Source organism: Eleutherodactylus coqui, chromosome 10 (genome assembly GCF_035609145.1).
Source record: "Eleutherodactylus coqui strain aEleCoq1 chromosome 10, aEleCoq1.hap1, whole genome shotgun sequence".
Taxonomy (NCBI): Eukaryota; Metazoa; Chordata; class Amphibia; order Anura; family Eleutherodactylidae; genus Eleutherodactylus; species Eleutherodactylus coqui.
The window spans coordinates 104,745,512-104,765,713 of NC_089846.1; the positions used below are offsets into that span (position 1 = coordinate 104,745,512).

The following is a 20,202-nucleotide window of genomic DNA, read 5'->3' on the forward strand; positions in this document are numbered from 1 at the left end:
CACCAGTGCTCCAGATCTGCTGGTGCCCACAGCTCCACTCTTCTTCACTTCCTGTTGCTTCGAGCCAGCGAACAGGGCTGTAACTTTCTACAGCCAATCGCCTTGCTTTGGACGGTGATTAGCTGCAGTGGTCACATTTCCCATAGTTGGAACGTCATCACTGCTGAAGCAAGAGGTTGACACCAGTGAGGGAATGGGCACTGGGTGATGACGTTCCCCTTGTTTTTGCACTATTCTTACATGGTTTGCAAAATTTGTAGCCCTTTTGGATAAACCCTTCGATGGAACAAATATTAGTGTTAGACAGCTTTAGGGTGTTTAGATTCTCTTTCCTTAGTTTATTTCATATAATTCTTCTGTTTTCCAGGTCTGTAATAGAGAGCCCCTCTGAATATGAAATTGAACGAGGGGCTGCTGATAAGTCTTTGGCTTTGTTTTCTTTTTCTGTTTCTATGGTAACGAATGTTACATCACATGAAAGCCTTACGTGTCTAATATAGGTTTTCAAAATGTTGTGTTTGTAGCTTATGGTAACCGTGATCTCGGGACGCAGGAAAACAAAATGGCGGAGTCTAAGGCGATATTCACAGCAAGTGAGAGCAGAGGAGTGATAAAATTCTTGTTTCTGCAAGGAAGGTCCGCGAAGGATATTCATGGTGATATGTGGCAGACATTGGGGAATCAATGCCCTTCGTATTCTACAGTTAAGAATTAGGTGGCCAAATTTAAAACGGGCCACTTCAGCACCAATGATGAGGAACGTCCTGGACGACCGAGAGAGGTTGTTGCTCCGGAGATCGCCGATGCTGTGCACAACCTCATACTGGAGAATGTGAGAATCTCAGCTAAAGTAATAGCAGACATCATGGGGACTTCTGGTGAACGTGTTTGTGTCATTATCCATGAACATTTGTACATGAAGAAGCTATCTGCAGAGTGGGTCCCCAAATGTTTGACAACAGATCAGAAAAGCATGCGAGTGAAAACTTCCCGGTCCATTTGTCAGCGTTTCCGGACTGATAAGAACTTCCTGGATGGACTGGTCACTATGGATGAGACCTGGATTTATTTGTATGACCCTGAAACCAAGGAGCAGTCAGAAGAGTGGAGGCACAGTGGTTCTCCTCACCCAAAGTAGTTTAGGGTGCAAAAATCAGCCACTAAGGCAATGGCGTCTGTGTTCTGGGATAAGGAGTGGGTGCTGCTAGTGGACTTCCTTCAAAATGGTTCCACCATCAATGCAAGGTATTACACTGAACTTTTGGACCAATTGAAGGCAGCTCTGAAGGCCAAAAGGCGCGGCAAGCTGTCCAAAGGAATCTTGTTCCTGCATGACAACGCCTCCGCTCACACTGCACAAGTGACTATAGCAAAACTGGTGGAGCTAGGCTTCCAGCTGTTTGACCACTCACCTTATTGACCAGATCTAGCTCCCTCCGACTATCATCTGTTTCCAAACCTGAAGAAACACCTCAAGGGTACCAAATTTCACACCATTTCTGATGCCATGGCTGCTGCGGATGACTGGTTTGAGGCACAACCGAAATCCTTCATTTTGCAAGGCTTACAGAACTTGGAATACCGATGTAAGAAGTGTGTTGGCATCAGTGGAGAGGATGTGGAATAAATGGAAAGTTTCATCTTCCTATCATTTCTTTCTGGGTAAAGCCAAAGACTTATCACCACCTCGTATATTCTGTCACCATTTATAGCATGCACTGTTGGTCCAGGACATAAAGAATACAATGTATCTGTTAGTAAATACAACTTATCACAACCTTTTACATCATTTATCTTGGACAATATAATGTTTCAGTGTAGCAGCCGGGGCAAGATATTTTTTTCATAATATAGAAATTACTGACCTTTATTTTTTTTAAGAATTTTGAGGAAATTTTGAAGCTGAGCAGGTGCCGAAGGATAATGGAATTGTCCTAGAATGGAGCTACGTGAGATCTTGTTTTTGCAGGAAGAGTTGTTTTTATTGGTTCCATTTTGAACTAAATGTGACTTTTGGATTGCCTTTTTTGGAAGGCGAGCAAAAGTAAAACAATTCTGGCAATACTTTTTAAAAATTATTTTTATGGTGTTCACCATGTAAGGTATGTTAATAAGATGCTCACCTTCTGGGTTGTTGAGAATGTGGTAATATCTATTAGGTGTTTTCTTTGTTTTTTGTTCTTTTTGAATGGATAAATGTAAAAAAAAGTCTTATGGTTAAATGCATATATATATATTTTTTTTTAAACTGGACTTTTTTTTTTTCTTGTAAAAAAACATGTTACGTTTTCTTTATTGACCTTTTTTTTTTTTTTTTTTTTTTTACACTTAGTTTTTTGGTCCCTCAAGAGGACTTGAAGTCGTGATCATTTGATCACTAGGATAGTAAACTGCATTACTTATTTAATTCATTCTACAATGCCTATGACCTTAAACTCTGCGGGAGGTGGGGTCTAATAGGCTGAGTTGCATGGCAGACGAAGAGGCCTTTGTCTGGCCTCCAGCTGTCATGGAAACCAATTGGTACCTTGCAATCGCGTTGCAGGGTGCCGATGGGTGACAGGAGCAGCCCTGTCCCCTGTCATCTGTTTACATGCTGCAGTTGCTTGTAGTATGTAAGGGTTTGAACTGCCAGGATCTGAGGTTTCTCAGTTCCAGGCAGTTACAGCAGGAGCCTGGCTGTCAGTCAACCAAGTCAGCGCCTTAAAAAGATGTATGTGCACATGTAAAGCCCACTAGTGACTGACGTAAAAAAAAAAGTGTATGGCTGATCGGTGCTTCACAAGTCATTCAGCTGAAAACCACATTGCAACACTGCCGCAGTTCCTGGTAAAAAGCATGCTCTTTTCAGTGCAACTACGGTACTACAGAAAAGCACTAAAAGCATTTTGCACAGGAGCGATCATCACTCAGTGAATGGAGGCAGAGCAGCCCGGAGATCGTTCCGGCCATCAACCTCTATTTAAAGTAAACAGGCAGTTGTTCATAGATAAGCGACTGCCTGTTCACACGGGCCGTTCGTTTGTTTTTCGCACCTGCACAATCCGAACGACAGTCGTTGGTTGTGCAGGCATTCACATTGAATGTTCTTGTTCAGAATCAGGCGAGAAGCTGAACGAATCATCCAGTGTAAAAGGGGCCCTTAGGATGTATGTGATGTGGGGATGCAGTGGCATGAACAGGGTCAGGCTTACAAAGGGGAACATAGAAGTGTTGTAAATGGAGTACAGTTAGAATAGGGAATATGTAGGCCGCCCTAATAAGATGTGTTTTTAGGGCACGCTTAAAATTGTGCGCATTGTGAATTAACCTGCTTGTCTGTGGGTAGTGCAATTTAAAGAAGTAGTGCAGCTTGGAAAAAAAATCTTGCAGACCGGAGTGGGAGGTTCAGGTTAAAGAGGAAATTTAGTCTAGGGTCCTTAGCAGAGCGGAGAACATGGATAGAGTGATCGATAGAGATGAGATATAAGGAGGTGCAGCACTGTGGAGAGCTTTATGGATGAGAGTGAGGAGTTAAAATGTAGTTTTATTATAGTGTTCGTCAAAAAGATTGGAACAACAGATGAAAAGACGTGTGACAAAAACCTCAGTTGGAGAGCAAGGGAAGGGGCAAACTGCAGTCTGAAAAGCATGTATTAAGTAATAACATGTATTATAACCAGGAATATTGAACTCACTTGTAGAAACAACCTTTGACTTGTGCAAAATCCTAGCTAGGTTTTCCACCAACAGGGATTCTTAATTATCAGTAGCGGTCCAAGCCTAGTATTGAAATGGCTAGGACAAGGCAGAGTGGCTTCTTGGCCACAGCTCTGACCCTACCATTCAACCTACCCCTCGTACCGTGGCTACCTTCCTGGCCTTGTGGTCTATGCCTGGAGTTTACTATTCTGACTTTAGCGTGGTTAATATTTTATATTAGAGCTGCGTTGTCTCATGACACATTCTCAATTATTCAAAATGATGTAGCGTTTTAAGAATGTGAATTAGCAGGAGAAATTTACATCTCAAGGAATATAATATATGGTGTATCTATATATTATCAGGATCTGTGTGAAGGGGTGCGGTTGGCATTGGGTGAAAACGTGTGTATCTGAGTAAAGAATTGGCTCAGAGATAGAAAGCAGAGGGTGGTAATAAATGGTTCGTACTCTGATTGGGCCACCGTCGCTAGCGGGGTGCCACAGGGTTCAGTATTAGGCCCCATTCTGTTAAATATATTTATCAATGACCTGATAGAGGGGCTGCACAGCAAAATATCGATATTTGCAGATGACACAAAATTATACAATATAATCAATGCAACGGAGGACAATGTACGGCTACAAACGTATCTAGAAAAGCTGGGGGCTTGGGTAGGAAAATGGCAAATGAAGTTTAATGTTGATTAAATGTAAGGTTATGCACATGGGCAGGAGAAACGGATGTCCCCAATATACACTAAATGGGGTACTGGTAGGGAAAAGTGAGATGGAAAAAGACCTGGGGATGCTAGTGGACTGTAGACTAAACTGGAGTAACCAATGCCAGTCAGCAGCTGCAAAGGCTAATGAAGTCTTACAGTGCATTAAAAGAGGTATAGGGGCGAGGGATGAGAACATTATCCTCCCACTATAGAAGGCACTTGTCAGGCCTCACATGGAATACTGCGTACAATTCTGGTCACCGGTGCTCAGGAAAGATGTTACAGTACTGGAGGGGGTTCAAAGAAGGGCAACTAAACTAATACATGGAATGACGGGACTGGAATACCCAGAGAGGCTATCCAAATTGGGATTATTTACCATGGAAAAAAGACGGTTAAGGGGCGATCAAATAACTATGTATAAATACATGAGGGGACAATACAAGGATCTCTCCCATGATCTGTTTATACCCAGGACTGCAATGGTATTGAGAGGGCATCCGCTACGTCCAGAAGAAAGCAGGTTTCATCGCCAACACAGAAAAGGGTTGTTTACTGTAAGAGCAGTTAGACTGTGGAACTCTCTGCCTGAGGATGTGGTGATGGCAAAATCCATAGAGGAGTTTAAGAGGGGACTTGATGTCTTTCTGGAGGGGAAGGATATTACAGGATATAAATCTTAGGTTAATTGTTAATCCGGGTATATAGGCAGGTAGGAACTATTAGAGGTTGATCCAGGGATTAGTCTGATTGCCATCAGGGAGTCGGGAAGGAATTTTCCCCCAAAAGGGCTAATTGGCTTCTGCCTCTTGGTTTTTTTTGCCTTCTTCTGGATCAACAACATAGGAGGATAAACAGGCTGGACTAGATGGACATTGTCTTCATTCGGCCTTACATACTATGTTACTACGACTCTTCACAGGGTTCACAGATTTAAAAGTCCAAACTAAACAATGGCAGCAAAGTTGTACCGGCACTTTTCAGCATATAATACATGCTACAAAACAGAAAATAAATCCTTGCCCTTCTGGGCTCTAGTTGAAGGAGTTCTCCGGAACATGAAAAAATAGGTGCACAAACTGGTGTTAAATGAAGAAATAAGCTATACTTATCTCCTACTGTGGCTCACTGTCCAGCCGAAGAGCCACGATCCTTGCCGTTCTGGTCTTGGAAGAAGTGCTCATGTGCATTCGTTGTGCTCAGCCAATCGCAGGCTTCAGTGGTTGAATATGGCTTTTATAAAGCTACAGGACTCAAGTCATCCAGCATTGAGTTTGCAACAACCAGCCATTGTACCTATCCGTTTAAGGAACACTGTTATAGGCTGCTTTCACATCTGCGGCAGGGGTTCCTTTTTGCTGCTCCGAAAAAAAGAATCCCCTGGCCAAATGGATCCATCGTATGACAACTGAAATGTGGCAAATGGACATCATTGACTATAATGGGGGCCATTCAATTTTCGCTCAACTGCCCAGCATTTCACCGGTAGAAAAAGCTCTGCATGCAGCACTATATCTTCCGGTATTTGTGCCGGATCTGCGATGGAACCTCCAAACGGATGTTCTGGCACAGATGTGAACCCGGCCTTATTAAATCAAAGCATTCTTTCGGTTTTATTGTGTATATTGTATCTTTGCCTGCTCTTGGCTTTATCTCGTTATGTCTTATTTTCTTGTATTTACAGCTTGTTGCATCGATAGTATTTATCAGTTTTGGCGTGATTGCGGCTTTCTGTTGCGCTATTGTGGATGGTGTGTTTGCTGCAAGACATCTCGTAAGTACAATTTTAAGTGACTTTCCTTTATTATATCAGTTTGGCATTGATGTGTTTCTAGTTGAACTGTAAATAATTAAAAAGGAAGAGAAGAATTATCATTAAGGACCCGCTGGTTTTCAGAGGCCGGCACAGAGTCTGTTCTCTTAGCTTTCATGTATGTAATGCAAAGGTAGACCAGGGGCGTAACGAGAAAAGGCTGGGCTCCGTAGCAAACTTTTGAATAGCATCCCTCTTACTCTCTAGCATGAACATTTCCTGATTGTATATGCGTATAGTACTTATAATTGGATAGTAATTTAAAAAACTTAAAAATATATATATAGTACTGTAGCAGCCATTATCCTGACAGACGCGGTGTGCTACACTATTGACATTGTGCGCCATTCCATTGCAATGCAATTAGAACGACGCGGCCTCTGTCATACCAGATTCTAGGGATGGTGACCCCTCTGTGCGACTGATCGTACCTTCCCTTCTTTGACCTATTGCTCTTTACACAGAGCAGTGCTGGCAAATGGCCGTAGATGTAGGAACCAAAGAACACCACTTGATCTATGGAACAAGCGATCAAAGAAGGACCGGTACAGCCACACATAGTCCTTGACATTATGGACCAACCGCAGTCGCTATGGCTGGTAGTTCTGCCTCCGCGGTAGACTCTGTACGTTGCTGTTTTACTAGAAGAAACTCCAACTTTTAACACAAAGTCCTTTCTAGTTCCAAACTTCAGCATTAATTGACTTCTCACTGTTTGCCTTATCTGATGCAGATCTTCAAATCCCATCTGCAGGGGGAAACTTATCAGCTGTACAGAAGAAAAGTGACATACAAAAGTTGCACATTTTTGGAGCCCGCCTCATTTGCATAAAAATTTGGCAACTTTTGGCTGTTTTGCACTTTTCTAGTCTTTTTTTAAAAGCGACCTGAAAAATGGGTAAGTTTTAGTGGGAGAGGGGGAAGAGACAGAAATTGGTGTAAAGTATAGCGCATAGGCTCATAGCCATAGACTTGTTTTTCTGGTGTGCGGACAGGCAATGGGGGCATCGCTTCATAATAAATATGTTGCGTCTTACAGTGTTGAATTTTGTATTAAGATTGGGTATGAATTGCTGGTGATGGGTGAGATGTTACTCAACTCCCCAATGCGGGCATGTAACGTCACTGAGATAACGGTCTTCATTGCGCAGTGCGGTGTCAGTGCAGGCGCATGGCGTCTCCTGACTAAACTGAAGGCATCTATCTTCCTTACGAGGGGCGTGCTTTCAAATACGGAGGGGAGAGAGAGAACTGCCTGATGTTAGGGAACTGACTGTTAAATGGTTCTGTAGTGATTTGCACACCGACCAGGAAGCCGAGAAAGTCTTGTGTTGTTTTTTTTTGTGATTTTTAAAGCTTGCAGGCATAGATTGCTAAACGGCTACTGTGGCTTTCATCTGTAGCCGACACATTCTATGTTGGGATTAGTTTCGTACCCTAAATATAGGTGACAGACCTCCTGTAATGAAATTCCATGAGCTGGAGGCTGGAATCTCTGACATACCGCTGTGCTATGGAAACCATTGACCCTCTGGCGCTTTCTGGTGTATTTCAGTTTTTCCCCCAGGATCTGATTTCTATAATGCCAAGGTGAATGATTATCCTCACAATCTGTTGTCTTGTGTGTCAGTGGGTGATGGCTTGAAAACATGGTCATTTTGTGATCCGTTTACCAATGTAGTATTGTTTACCAATGTATTTTGTACTTGACCACGCCAAGAACCAGGAAAGAAATATGAATCTGTTACAAAATGGAACACTGAAAAAGGACCCCTTTACAAATGGATGATGAGGGGCGCTAAAAGAGCACGTGGTCCATCTAGTCTACTCTTCAGTTTCCTTACTTCTTGTTTCCTTACTTCTACTTCTACTCGCCCATGGCTGCTGCACTATGCACCACTCTGGTACCCGATGTTACCACATGACATGCGCATGTGATTCAGGAGGGAACCAGAGTAGCGTGGGACACACCAGCCAGGAGGTGAGCATAAACTTTAAAAAAAATTTTTTTTCTTATTTTAATCATATAAGGGGCCATTAGAACTAGGTGGAGGCATATAAGTGGCCCTTCACAAAATAGACGTCAACTTACTAAAATATAATTTTATTATTAATCAATTAAAAGAATTTATAGAGCCAGAACAAAGTGCCTTGCCACTCAGTCACAAAAATTGTGTCTACTGTTAGTTTATTCCTTTCGTTGGGAAGTTGTCTTAAGGGGTCCAGAATTCCCCACATTTGTGGGCTATTTTAGCCCATGACCCAATCTCTTGACTTACTCCCAGACGTTATATGATTTCACCCATTGTTTTGTCTTCATAGACACAATTTTTGGGACCGTATGGCAAGGCACTTTTTGTTTGTTCTGGCCCTATAAATTCTTTTAATTGGTTGATTAATACTTTTAATTATTATAGGCTTTTAATACTCCTAGACTGTTTCTGCCCCTGTGAAGTAAGGCATATAAGTGGGCATTATTACTGAGTGGAGGAATAAGGGGGCATTACAACTGAGTGGGGGCGTTATTACTGAATATGAGAATATACACGACCATTATTACGGAACGTGGGCATAAGATGGCTTTATTACTGAGAAGAAAAAGGTGTTATTAGTACTGAGTGGGGGCATATAAGGGAGCATTATTACTGAGTAGAGGCATAAAGGTGTAGTATTACTGTGTGGGGGGTATATAAGGGTGCATTACTGAGGGGTAGCTTAAAGAAGCAATTATTACTAGGTGGGGACACTGTTTGCAGGGCACTAAAAGTAGCAGTTACTGTGTAGGGCCGAGAGGAGGCACAAAAAAGGGGGAACTGCACTCAAGATAAATTGCGCCGCTGGGAGAAGTTGTCATTGCTGCAAAATTTATGCAAATAAGAAAGCTGGAAAAATACCTCTACAGCGCCATCTATTGGATGGCAGCATTCCTTCAAATCAAAGTGACTTTATAACAAGTCTTATCAATGATTGGTAATAGGAATAGTGATTGACCTCGAAACAGTCTGTCTGTGGATGGTTTTCTGGCTTGGTTTCCTCGGTCTATAAAAAGGCTCTCCAGAGGGTACTTGTGTGTAGTGGACCTTTTTTTTCTTATAGACCACTAGACATGCCCCTATGAAACAATCCAGGAGATTTCGCCCAGTTAACAGACTTTAAGAGGGGTCACATTATTGGAATGCGAGAAGCTGGATGGTCGTAACAAATTGCCCACCACATAGGCCATTTTGACCAGACTATTAAGAGGTGTTGGGACCAATAGATGCATGGAGCATGCACCTAAAGTGACCAGGCTCAGGATGCCCTTAACAGACTACCAGTAGAGTTGATCGTCTGACAAGTTTGAGCAGCGCCACCTATTTGGTTGTCCACCATCTATAGACAGATGGCACCATCCTTATAGGTCCCTGTGTCTCTGAGAACAATTTATAGATGCTTGGCTAAAGGACATCTGGTCTCACGGCGCCCATTACATATACGGCCTTTAACACCCACCCACTGTCTTCTCCGTTTGCATTGATGTCGTGAAAGATGAAACTGGACTGCTACGGAGTGGAAATGGTTTATCTGCAGCAACAAATCCAAGTTTAGTTTTGGCATGAACAATAGTAGTGTTAGTGTCTGGAGACCCAGGGGTGAGTTCCTCAATCCTGCCCTTGCTGTGGAGCAGCACACTGCCCCCTGTTGGTGTGATGGTCTATAGGGGCCATCTCCTACAACTGTCGGTCACCCCTAGAAATGGTACGAGGGACAATAACAACTTAATGATATATTTAGGATATCCTGCAGCCACATGTGTTCCTCTCATGGCGGCTTCCAAGAGGCTTCCAGCAGGATAATGCTGGACCGCGCACACACAAGGGTGTCACAGGAATGCCTCTACCATATTGCCACACTTCTATGGCTGCCCGGCCGCCAGATTTATCGCCAATAGAACATGTATGGGACCGTCTGGAATGCCAGCTTTGACAGCCTATGAGTTTGCACGATCTAGAGGCTCTGTTACAACAAATGGGGACTAATGTGCCACAGGATAGCATATGGAATTGTATGCCTCAGTGTCTGACTGTATCACATTTTACATCTAAGCTAGATGCGGCCCGACAGGGTACTAGAGCTTCCCTTCAAGTGTCAAGTTTTTCGCAAATTTTTTTTCTTTTTTTTTGACAATGAGTATATTATTGTGTGAGGTACTAGGGGTGGCATTACTATTTTCTGGAGCACTATAGATAGGAAGATTTTGTAGAGGTGTGTAAAACAAAGGCAATTGAGAAGCCAAAGTTGTCTGTACGTCATTCTGCAGAGACAAGCTGTAACTGGGAGAAGTTGTCATGTAGTATGGGTCAGATGGAAAAGAAAAAGGAAGGTGAACGACTCCAGTCAGAAAGGACATCATCTGTGATCGCAGGAGGTAACTGTACTGTAATTACTAATATGGTCTGCAGAGCGTCTGCGTACAGCTGGTATCTATCGCTATATGGTCACCTGTATGGGTGTAATATAGGTCTTTTTATACAAGTTTTTTTCAGTAACAGTATAGCTGTATCGTGATCACGATCTGGTTGTCTAATTTGGTGGTTTTGATAATGCCGATCCTTGTAGAGGTCTTTATTCAGTAACATTGTGGCCATATGTGGTGGTAATATGTGATCCTGGTGTGGTGGTATTTTTTGGCCCTTTTTATAGTGTTACTGTTATTGTTAATGTTCGTCTTAGTGTAGTGGGTTTTTTTCAGTGTCATTATGGAAGCAATATATATGATGTTCATCTATGGTATGTGATATTATTTTGAAGTCAGCTCTGGGTTGACAGATCAGTTAGCTTAGCTATTTGTTCCTAAGCCTGTAGGAGTAATGGCACACATTGGCTTACTTTCAAAGCGCAACGTGGCAAGAATATGTGTCCTTGCTTGAACATTTTTACATGGGTTAGGCAAATGTCCATGCTCAGGGTTAAGGGGGTTGCGCCCAGCCTTTTTTAATGGTGTTCTCCATTCAAAATACTATCTATGATCTATCCTCTGGATAAGTCCTCAATAGTTGATTGGTTGGGGTTCACCACTATAGACCTCAGCTGATCGGGCACCTGCTGTCAGCAATTGATTTTAATGATTGCTGCACCTGCAGTTCCAAGTGCCAGCCGCTGCATGAGTCAGAGCAGCAGCTTCCTCTCCAACCCCTGTGTATCCTGGCACTGACAGCGGGCACCAGATCTGCTGATCGGTCAGCGTCTTGAGCGGCAGACCTCAGCCAATCAGCTATTGATCTATCCTGAGTAGGATGGGTCATAAATATTACTTTGCATGGGAAGCCCATTTAAGTTTTATTTATATATATATATATATATATATATATATATATATATATATATATATATATATATATATATATATATACTTTCCGCCTCTGAAGACACCTAACCAAATGTCCAAAAGGGATTATTCTTGATATTTAGCATCAGTTGGGCTTACTTTTTGATGATTATGGTAAGAAGAACCAGCTGCTGAAAAATTGTAAGGGCCCTTTTAAACGGGGCAACTGGTTGGGCGCAGATGCCCCACAGTCCGTCACAGTGATGATCGTTCTTGTAAGTGGGCAGTCGTTGAGCATTGAGTTGAACGATACGAGATTGAATTGTCATTCGTCTTTCAGTCAGGGCATGTATTCAGACTGAATGGCAATTGTTCAGATGCCCGCTGAACGATTTATCGACCCGTGTAAAAGGGCTCTAAGGAACAATGGGTGAAACCAACCTAAGACATTAAAGGGTTTGTCCCGCGCCGAAACGGGTTTTTTTTTTTTCAAACCCCCCCCCCCCCCCCCCGTTCGGCGCGAGACAACCCCGATGCAGGGACCTAAAGAAAGCTTACCGGAGCGCTTACCTGAATCCCCGCGCTCCGGTGACTTCTATACTTACCGGTGAAGATGGCCGCCGGGATCCTCTTCCTCCGTGGACCGCAGCTCTTCTGTGCGGTCCATTGCCGATTCCAGCCTCCTGATTGGCTGGATTCGGCACGTGACGGGGCGGAGCTACACGGAGCCGGCATCCTGCACGAGAGGCTCCATTGAAGAAAGCAGAAGACCCGGACTGCGCAAGCGCGGCTAATTTGGCCGTCAGAGGCCGAAAATTAGTCCGAAACCATGGAGACGAGGACGCCAGCAACGGAGCAGGTAAGTATAAAACTTTTTATAACTTCTGTATGGCTCATAATTAATGCACAATGTACATTACAAAGTGCATTAATATGGCCATACAGAAGTGTATAGACCCACTTGCTGCCGCGGGACAACCCCTTTAATGCTGTCATCAACAATCAAAGCGGTTTTTATGATTAGTTCTGGCTTCCTGATTTTAGTGCTATGAACAAGACTACTTAGGCCGGCTTCACATGGGTGTATTTGCACACACATTACACAGAGAATAGAACACACTGATTTCATTGGGTTCCCGTTCACATTTCCACATTTTGTGTGCACGTCTGTCATGCAAAAGAAAAATAAAATAGATATGTCCTATTTTTCTGTGTATTTTATTAAAGTCAATGTGAGGGCAAAAAGTACAGTAAAATACCCCGATGTGTGTCCAAAAAAAGCCTAGTTTATTCTATAAAAACGCAGCGCTCAGGTGCACGCAAATACGTATATGCCTGTGTGAAGCCAGAGGGAGACCATGTAGCGTGACCGGCCACATGAAGCTAAAACCTTGTACACTTGTGGTAAGGAGTGGCCGCACGCGGGTTGGCATGGCTTCCATCAAGCCACAGCATGTGGTTTTATCCCTATGTCTATGGTCCGCTTATGATTAATTATACCACTTATCTTTAATGAAAGGTCATTAATTAATCAGATGGAGCCCTATGAAAGGGGCTATGGCCCCTTATGATGATGGTGTTACCTGCAAGATAGTGCGGCCACTTGCCACCGTGAACGGGCAATGTTTTGGCTCATGGGGTTACCGCATCCCGTGGGCGTACCATTTAAAAATTTTCTTAACTTCTATATGGCTGTTGACTTTACTAATTTGTGCAACAGAAAGCGGTAGAATGGAGGCAGGATGCCATGGAATTAATTAGTAATTCTACTTTTAAAGGATCTCAGACCAGTCTATGCAGGCAAATGCCGATACTTTACGTCTGCGGGAGATGATCACGCTACTGACACGACAGAGGTAAGATCACATGACTTCCTCTTCATATACTATGTTATATCGCGGTAAGATCACATGACTTCCTCTTCATATACTATGTTATATCGCGGTAAGATCACATGACTTCCTCTTCATATACTATGTTATATCGCGGTAAGATCACATGACTTCCTCTTCATATACTATGTTATATCGCGGTAAGATCACAGGACTTCCTCTTCATATACTATGTTATATCGCGGTAAGATCACAGGACTTCCTCTTCATATACTATGTTATATCGCGGTAAGATCACAGGACTTCCTCTTCATCTACTATGTTATATCGCGGTAAGATCACAGGACTTCCTCTTCATATACTATGTTATATCGCGGTAAGATCACAGGACTTCCTCTTCATATACTATGTTATATCGCGGTAAGATCACAGGACTTCCTCTTCATATACTATGTTATATCGCGGTAAGATCACAGGACTTCCTCTTCATATACTATGTTATATCGCGGTAAGATCACAGGACTTCCTCTTCATATACTATGTTTTATCGAGGTAAGATCACATGACTTCCTCTTCATATACTATGTTATAGCTGAAGAACTTACTGATAGAAGCTGTGTTACCTATCGGTGTCTTCTCCAGGTTACTTGTCAGATCCCGGCTCGCGGCTTCTGTGCTTTGAAGATTAAGAGCAACACGTGTTATTGTTGTGAGCTGTATAACTGTGGAAGGTGAGTGAGAACGCCAAATGGTTGTCATTAAATAATTATAATTACCGTCTTAAACGGAGACCACTTAGCACTAGACCAGGCAGAACTTACCACAGAGGTGCACGTTGTATGATAGATTTGGTAAATCCTACTAGAAATGTTAGACCCTGTCCCCCTCCTTTATGCCTCCTCTTAGTTTGTTACTTTAGACTGATATTCGCTGCCAAAATGTTGGTGCATTTTTAAGCCTGACTTACTTTTTACGCCTCAGTAGAGAAGATCTAAAACGCGTAGTCTGATGCAAGGTATGTACACTGTTTTTTTAATGTAAATTGAGCCAGAATTGAGGTCCATTGAGTTTAGTAAATCTTACCCAATATAAGCAATGGGGGGAATTTATTAAAACTGATGTTTTAAACGTTGGTCTACATAGGAGTGCAGCGGTAAAGAGATCTATACTAGCTGGAGGAGGTTTATAATTTATGCCAGTTTTTGATGCAAATTATCCTTATTGCAACAGGACGTAAACTTATGTCCTGTGCATGGAGTGGGCCCAGAAGGGAGCCTGCACCATCCCGTAGCAGGAGCCAGCTGTGACTGATAGATGGCCTCCTGCTGCAACAGTGGGGATCGATGAGAACATTGATCCCCGCTCTTAATCCCTTACATGCTGTGATCAATATAGATTGCGGCATGTAAAGGGTTGACAGAGAGCGTGCTCCCGCTATTACGTTGAATGCTCTGCAATGTAATCGTGGAGGGCTGGACACCATAAGCTGTTTTAACTGCTTCTGTCTTCTTTCTTGCAGGCTACATAGTGCTCAATGAGCGCTATGTAGTGAAGTGTAACTTCTATTCGACCTGATCATGTGACCACGGTGCCATGGCAGAGCTGCAGGGTCTTAGTCATTAGCAAAGCTGATCAGGGTCTGCTATTGTCACTACTAGGGGATGTTTTTCCCTGTAACTGGGGCTCCTTTAAATGCTCCAGTCAAGGTGTTAAAGATTGTTTATGAAATTAAAATAAATACCGTATATACTTGAGTATTAGCCGACCCGAGTATAAGCCGAGTCAATAAGTTTTACCACAAAAAAATGGTAAAACTTACTAACTCGAGTATAAGCCGAGCTATACTCGAGTATATTCTAGGTTTTTAAAAAAATCCAATACTCCCCTCCCAGCCTGCGTCTGTGTCCCCGGCACGATGGTCTCCCGGCAGTGCGGCAAGCTGCTTGAGAATTTTCAAATTGTCATCTCCCTGCTCGGCTTTGAATTCCCCGTCAGCGCTGTGTAAGTAAGCCCTGTGATTGGATTGAGCACCAGCCAATCACAACTGGCGCTCGATAAACCAAATCACAGTCATTCAGTGATGTCATTTACTGTATGGCTGTGAATAATCGCGCGCCGGCGGTGATTTGGCTGGAATTTAATCTAATCCCAGCGCTTACTTAACCCTTTCCAATCCACTGTCTGACGTCTGAAGACATTATGATTTAAGGCTGCACAGCTCCGGTGTTGGAAAACGTTCATCGGGGTTCTCTTACTGTATGTTGCCAGCCTCTCTGCTATCGGAGCCTATCCAACGTGTCACCTCATGCAGTACTGGCTTTAGCCAGCAGATAGCGCCGTTGTATAACAGCAGAAAAAGAGTAAGTCCCTTGGAAAATCAGGATGCAAATTGGATTGGAAAGGGTTAAACAGCTCTGACAGCGGGGGAATTCAAAGCGGAGGAGGGAGATGACAGCGGAGAGAATTCTCAAGCTGCTTGCCGCACCGCTGGAGAGACCATCGCGCTGGGGACACACCGGCTGGGAGGTGAGTATTGTGTTTTTTGTTTTTTTTAACCTCCCTCGAGTATAAGCCGAGGGGGGCTTTTTCAGCATAAAAAATGTGCTAAAAAACTAGGCTTATACTCTAGTATATATGGTATATTAAATTACATATATTATATCTGACTAACCCCCAGAGGTCTTATATGATGTCATGGGGACATAGAGGTTACAAAAGTAAGTAAGAAAAAAAAAAACAGAATATAAATAAAAATATATATTAAAGAAAACTACCCACTGCCAACGGCAACCAAACCCGTTGCCAAATCCACCATGTAATCTGACAGGATGCAAACTATATAGCAAAACAAAATAAGGAAGCCATTTCTGTATTTTAGCTTAGCATAAATATACTAATTTTAAAAATAAACTATAAATCACTTTTTTATAGCTTTTTGCCTGTAATAAAACTGAAAAACAGAAAAAAAAACAAGGAAAAAGAAGATATTAAATAGCCCTATATGTCACTGGGAAAAAACAAGTGCATCAAAAATAATTTTGGCACCTGGGAACATAAAAACACCACATGGGTAAAATCCCTAAAGCGTCTGGGCCTTTTTGGAACGAAACACCCTGATCCTTAAGGACTTAAAGACCATAACCTGATCCCCCGGGACCCAAGAAGGTAGCCTGAAAATAATGCAATAACCAAATAGTGTGATTTAGTCTCTTTCTATTCGCAGGGCTGGGATTTCAGGTCTGTACTATGAATACACTGACGTTAAGAGCTGCCAAGATGTTATACATCTGTACCACTTACTCTGGTCGGTAACTATACTGAATATTGTGGGTCTGTTCCTGGGGATTATTACTGCTGCAATACTTGGTGGATTCAAAGACATGGTGAGCAGAAGTCATTTCCATTTTTCTTGCATTTGTTTCTTAATACTTGGTAGTCAGTTCAGTATTCTAGTATTGGTCTCCTACAGTAACCCTACCTTGATTTTTTTTTGGGGGGGGGGGGGGAGGCTTGAAATATAAGCCCTACTCTGAAAATAAGTCCTAGCTGCATTACATAAAAAAAGAGAATACATTACGTAGTAGGCTTGGTCCCGCCCCCCACTGCTTTCCAGAGCTCCGGCGCGCTTCTTTCAGCCCACAGAAGATCACTTCCTAGTGAAGGGATTCATAATCCCACCTCCACAATGCAATGGCTCTGATTGGCTGATCAGCGCTCAAGAGCCAATCAATGCAGCGTTTGATAAACCAATGCGATGACTGATTGGTTCGAGCACTGCATTGATTGGCTAAGCAGCAGGCGAAGAACCAATCACAGTCATCTCATTGTGGAGGTGGGATTTATGAATTGGCCAATCAATGCCGCGGCTCAGTGCGTCGGAGTTCCGGAGAGCAGCGGGAGGGACCTGGACTGAGCCTGCTAGGTAAGTATAATAAGACCTAGCGCCTCTTTTGGGGCAATACTTAATAACGACAGGGTCTTATTTTTGGGGAAAGACAGTACATTAGTATAAAGTTTTTCCATGTTTTTTTTACAGAATCCTACTATTCCTGCCATTAGTTGTATTGTGGAGACCCCACGTCCTACTGTACAATACAACACAAGACCTCCAGTGCCGTCCTATAATACCTACTATCACAGCACTCCACATCTGCCACCCTACACTGCCTATGACTTACAGGTATGGAAATATAATATTGATACAATGATATTGAGATTTTCACTTAATGACAGGCAGATTGTAAATGGCATTTTCTGCGACTCATTAATGGCCTGTCAGCAGAGGAGATCATAAATAGTGGATTGACAAGGGTCTGTTGCCAGGGACTTCCACCAATCAGCTTGGTCTGTGTGCTTGTGCACTGAGATGATTTCTGCAGGAAGTTGACAGCTCCGGTCTCACTATAGTGGCCAGGCTTGGAATTGCAAGCATTGAAGTGAATGCGAGCTTGGCCTGCAATACCAAGCCTGGCCACTACTGTGGGAATGGAGTTGTCTACTTGCATAAATGTCTAATGTCCTTTATTTCTTGTGCAACGTGTGTTTTTTGAATTATAGCGGCTTTGCTTCTATAACAGCAAGAATGACATAACCTTAAAACCACTGTCAGGTGCAGTGAATAACCTTTATTATTTTGTTAGTGGTGCCTGTCAGTGCGGTACAGGGTATATATCTGTGCTCTAGGCAGACAAGCGCCCAACAGTTGTCCCAGCGATGATCGCTCCTGTGCTTTTACACAAGAGTAATCATTGCTCAGCGAATGGAGGCGGAGATTGTTCCGACCCGCCCACTTCTGTTCACAGTAAACGGGCAGTCGTTAATAAATGAATGTCTGCCTGTTTCCACAAGCTGATCGTCGTTAGATTTTTATGGCTGCATGATCCGAATGATGAAGAATTATCGTTCGTCATTCAGTTGCTGGCGGCATTTACACTCAACAATAGTTATTCAGAATCCCGCTGTGCAGCAAAAATCAAAATAATAATCGTTCCATGTAAAAGGGCCCGTACCTGCAAATAGAGATTCAAACACCTTTGAAAAGCCACAGATTACCTTGACATTTATTGCGCCTTTAATACTGGCACCCAGACTGAACCCTCAAATTAATACAAGCCCCTAGATGAGACCCCAAGATTAATACACTTGCTTAGACCGGACCCCAAAATGAATGCAGCCCCTTTTTAATACACATCTTGTATTTCCTTTCCTCTAGCCCCCTCTCACTGTGCCACCGCCTGTCATTCTCATTCTGATTTTGCAGGAAATGGACAGCTTCATTCTCGCTACAGTGGCCAGACTTGGTATTGCAGGCTCTGAAGTGAATGAGAACTTGATCTTCAATACCAACCCTGGCCAATGCTGTAGGAATGGAGTTGTCTGCTTCCTGCATAAATCATCTCATTGTATGAACACACAGACCCATCAAACAGCTGATCGTGGGGGTCCCAGGTGGCAGACCCCCATCAATATATTATTGATGGCCTATCCTGCTGATGGGCCAATCAGTAGGTTGCAACTGGACAACCCCTTTAAACCAAGTCTCTTCTGATGTCAGCCATAATGGCTAATGAGCACTTTCCACCTAATGGAAGCACTCACTGGTATAATCACTGAATAATAGGCGCTACAGAAATTAAAGGGGTTGTTACCAGAATTACAAGTTATCTCCTATCTACAATATAGGGGATAACTTGCTGATCAGTGGGGGGTCGAACATGGAAGTGTAATAGCCACGTCAGCTCCCATTGGGAGTGAAGCCCGCTATGGCACTTCCAATTCGGTCCCAGATGATTATGTCTGGCCTTGCTGCGCTGACAGTGGGCCGGAGGATTCGCTGGTCACTGGGTATCCCAAGCAGCAGATCCCTGGCGATTAACTATTGATGCCCTATCCTGAGTATCAATACTTTTTGCCTAGAAAACCCTTTTTAAGTGAATTGTACCAAAAAGTCTCCACTTAAAGGGGTTGTCCCGCGAAACAAAGTGGGTCTATACACTTCTGTATGGCCATATTAATGCACTTTGTAATGTACATTGTGCATTAATTATGAGCCATACAGAAGTTATCAGAAATTTTTCACTTACCTGCTCCGTTGCTAGCGTCCTCGTTTCCATGGAGCCGTCTAATTTTCAGCGTCTAATCGCCAGATTAGACGCGCTTGCGCAGTCCGGGTCTTCTTCTTTTCTGAATGGGGCCGCTCGTGCCGGAGAGCGACTCCTTGTAGCTCCGCCCCGTCACGTGCCGATTCCAGCCAATTAGGAGGCTGGAATCGGCAATGGACCGCACAGAAGCCCTGCGGTCCACCGAGGGAGAAGATCCCGGCGGCCATCTTCAGCAGGTAAGTAAGAAGTCACCGGAGCGCGGGGATTCAGGTAAGCGCTGTCCGGTGTTCTTGTTTAACCCCTGCATCGGGGTTGTCTCGCGCCGAACAGGGGGCTGTTGAAAAAAAAAAAAAAACGTTTCGGCGGGGGACAACCCCTTTAATGCTCTCCAATAAAGTGATATATAAAATAATTTTAAAAAAATTATTTTGTTTACTCTCTTTTCTCTCACAAACTCACTCAGTGAGAAGAGAAAAATAAATGGCACTAATCCTATGTGATACACCTTGGTAAAATTAAATACAGCAGAGATCCATGTGACCAGGAACCAATGACAGTGAGCCCTGGTGGTTGCTATGTGCTAACTGCTGCCAAAGGCAGCTTAGCACATGTGCCCACCTTTTTGCCACAGGCATGCTGATTACCGGAGGGGGTGGTAGGGTTAGTGGGAAGAAGACAATCGGGAGGGGGAGTTAGGGGGAACAACATAGTCCTGGGGGCCCCTGGTACTGTGTTTTATTTCC

The 20,202-nt window shown here is 43.3% G+C and overlaps 1 protein-coding gene across 1 annotated transcript in view; it reads left to right on the plus strand.

The window, feature by feature from the left end:
• The window catches only part of TMEM255A (transmembrane protein 255A), a 50,738-nt gene that overhangs the window by 27,767 nt on the left and 2,769 nt on the right, over positions 1-20,202 (plus strand). Inside the window, exons 4-8 of the mRNA XM_066581686.1 lie at positions 6,090-6,179; positions 13,305-13,382; positions 14,001-14,089; positions 16,582-16,741; positions 17,395-17,538. Of these exons, the coding sequence (XP_066437783.1) occupies positions 6,090-6,179; positions 13,305-13,382; positions 14,001-14,089; positions 16,582-16,741; positions 17,395-17,538 (561 nt within the window). The remainder of the gene's footprint in view (positions 1-6,089; positions 6,180-13,304; positions 13,383-14,000; positions 14,090-16,581; positions 16,742-17,394; positions 17,539-20,202) is intronic.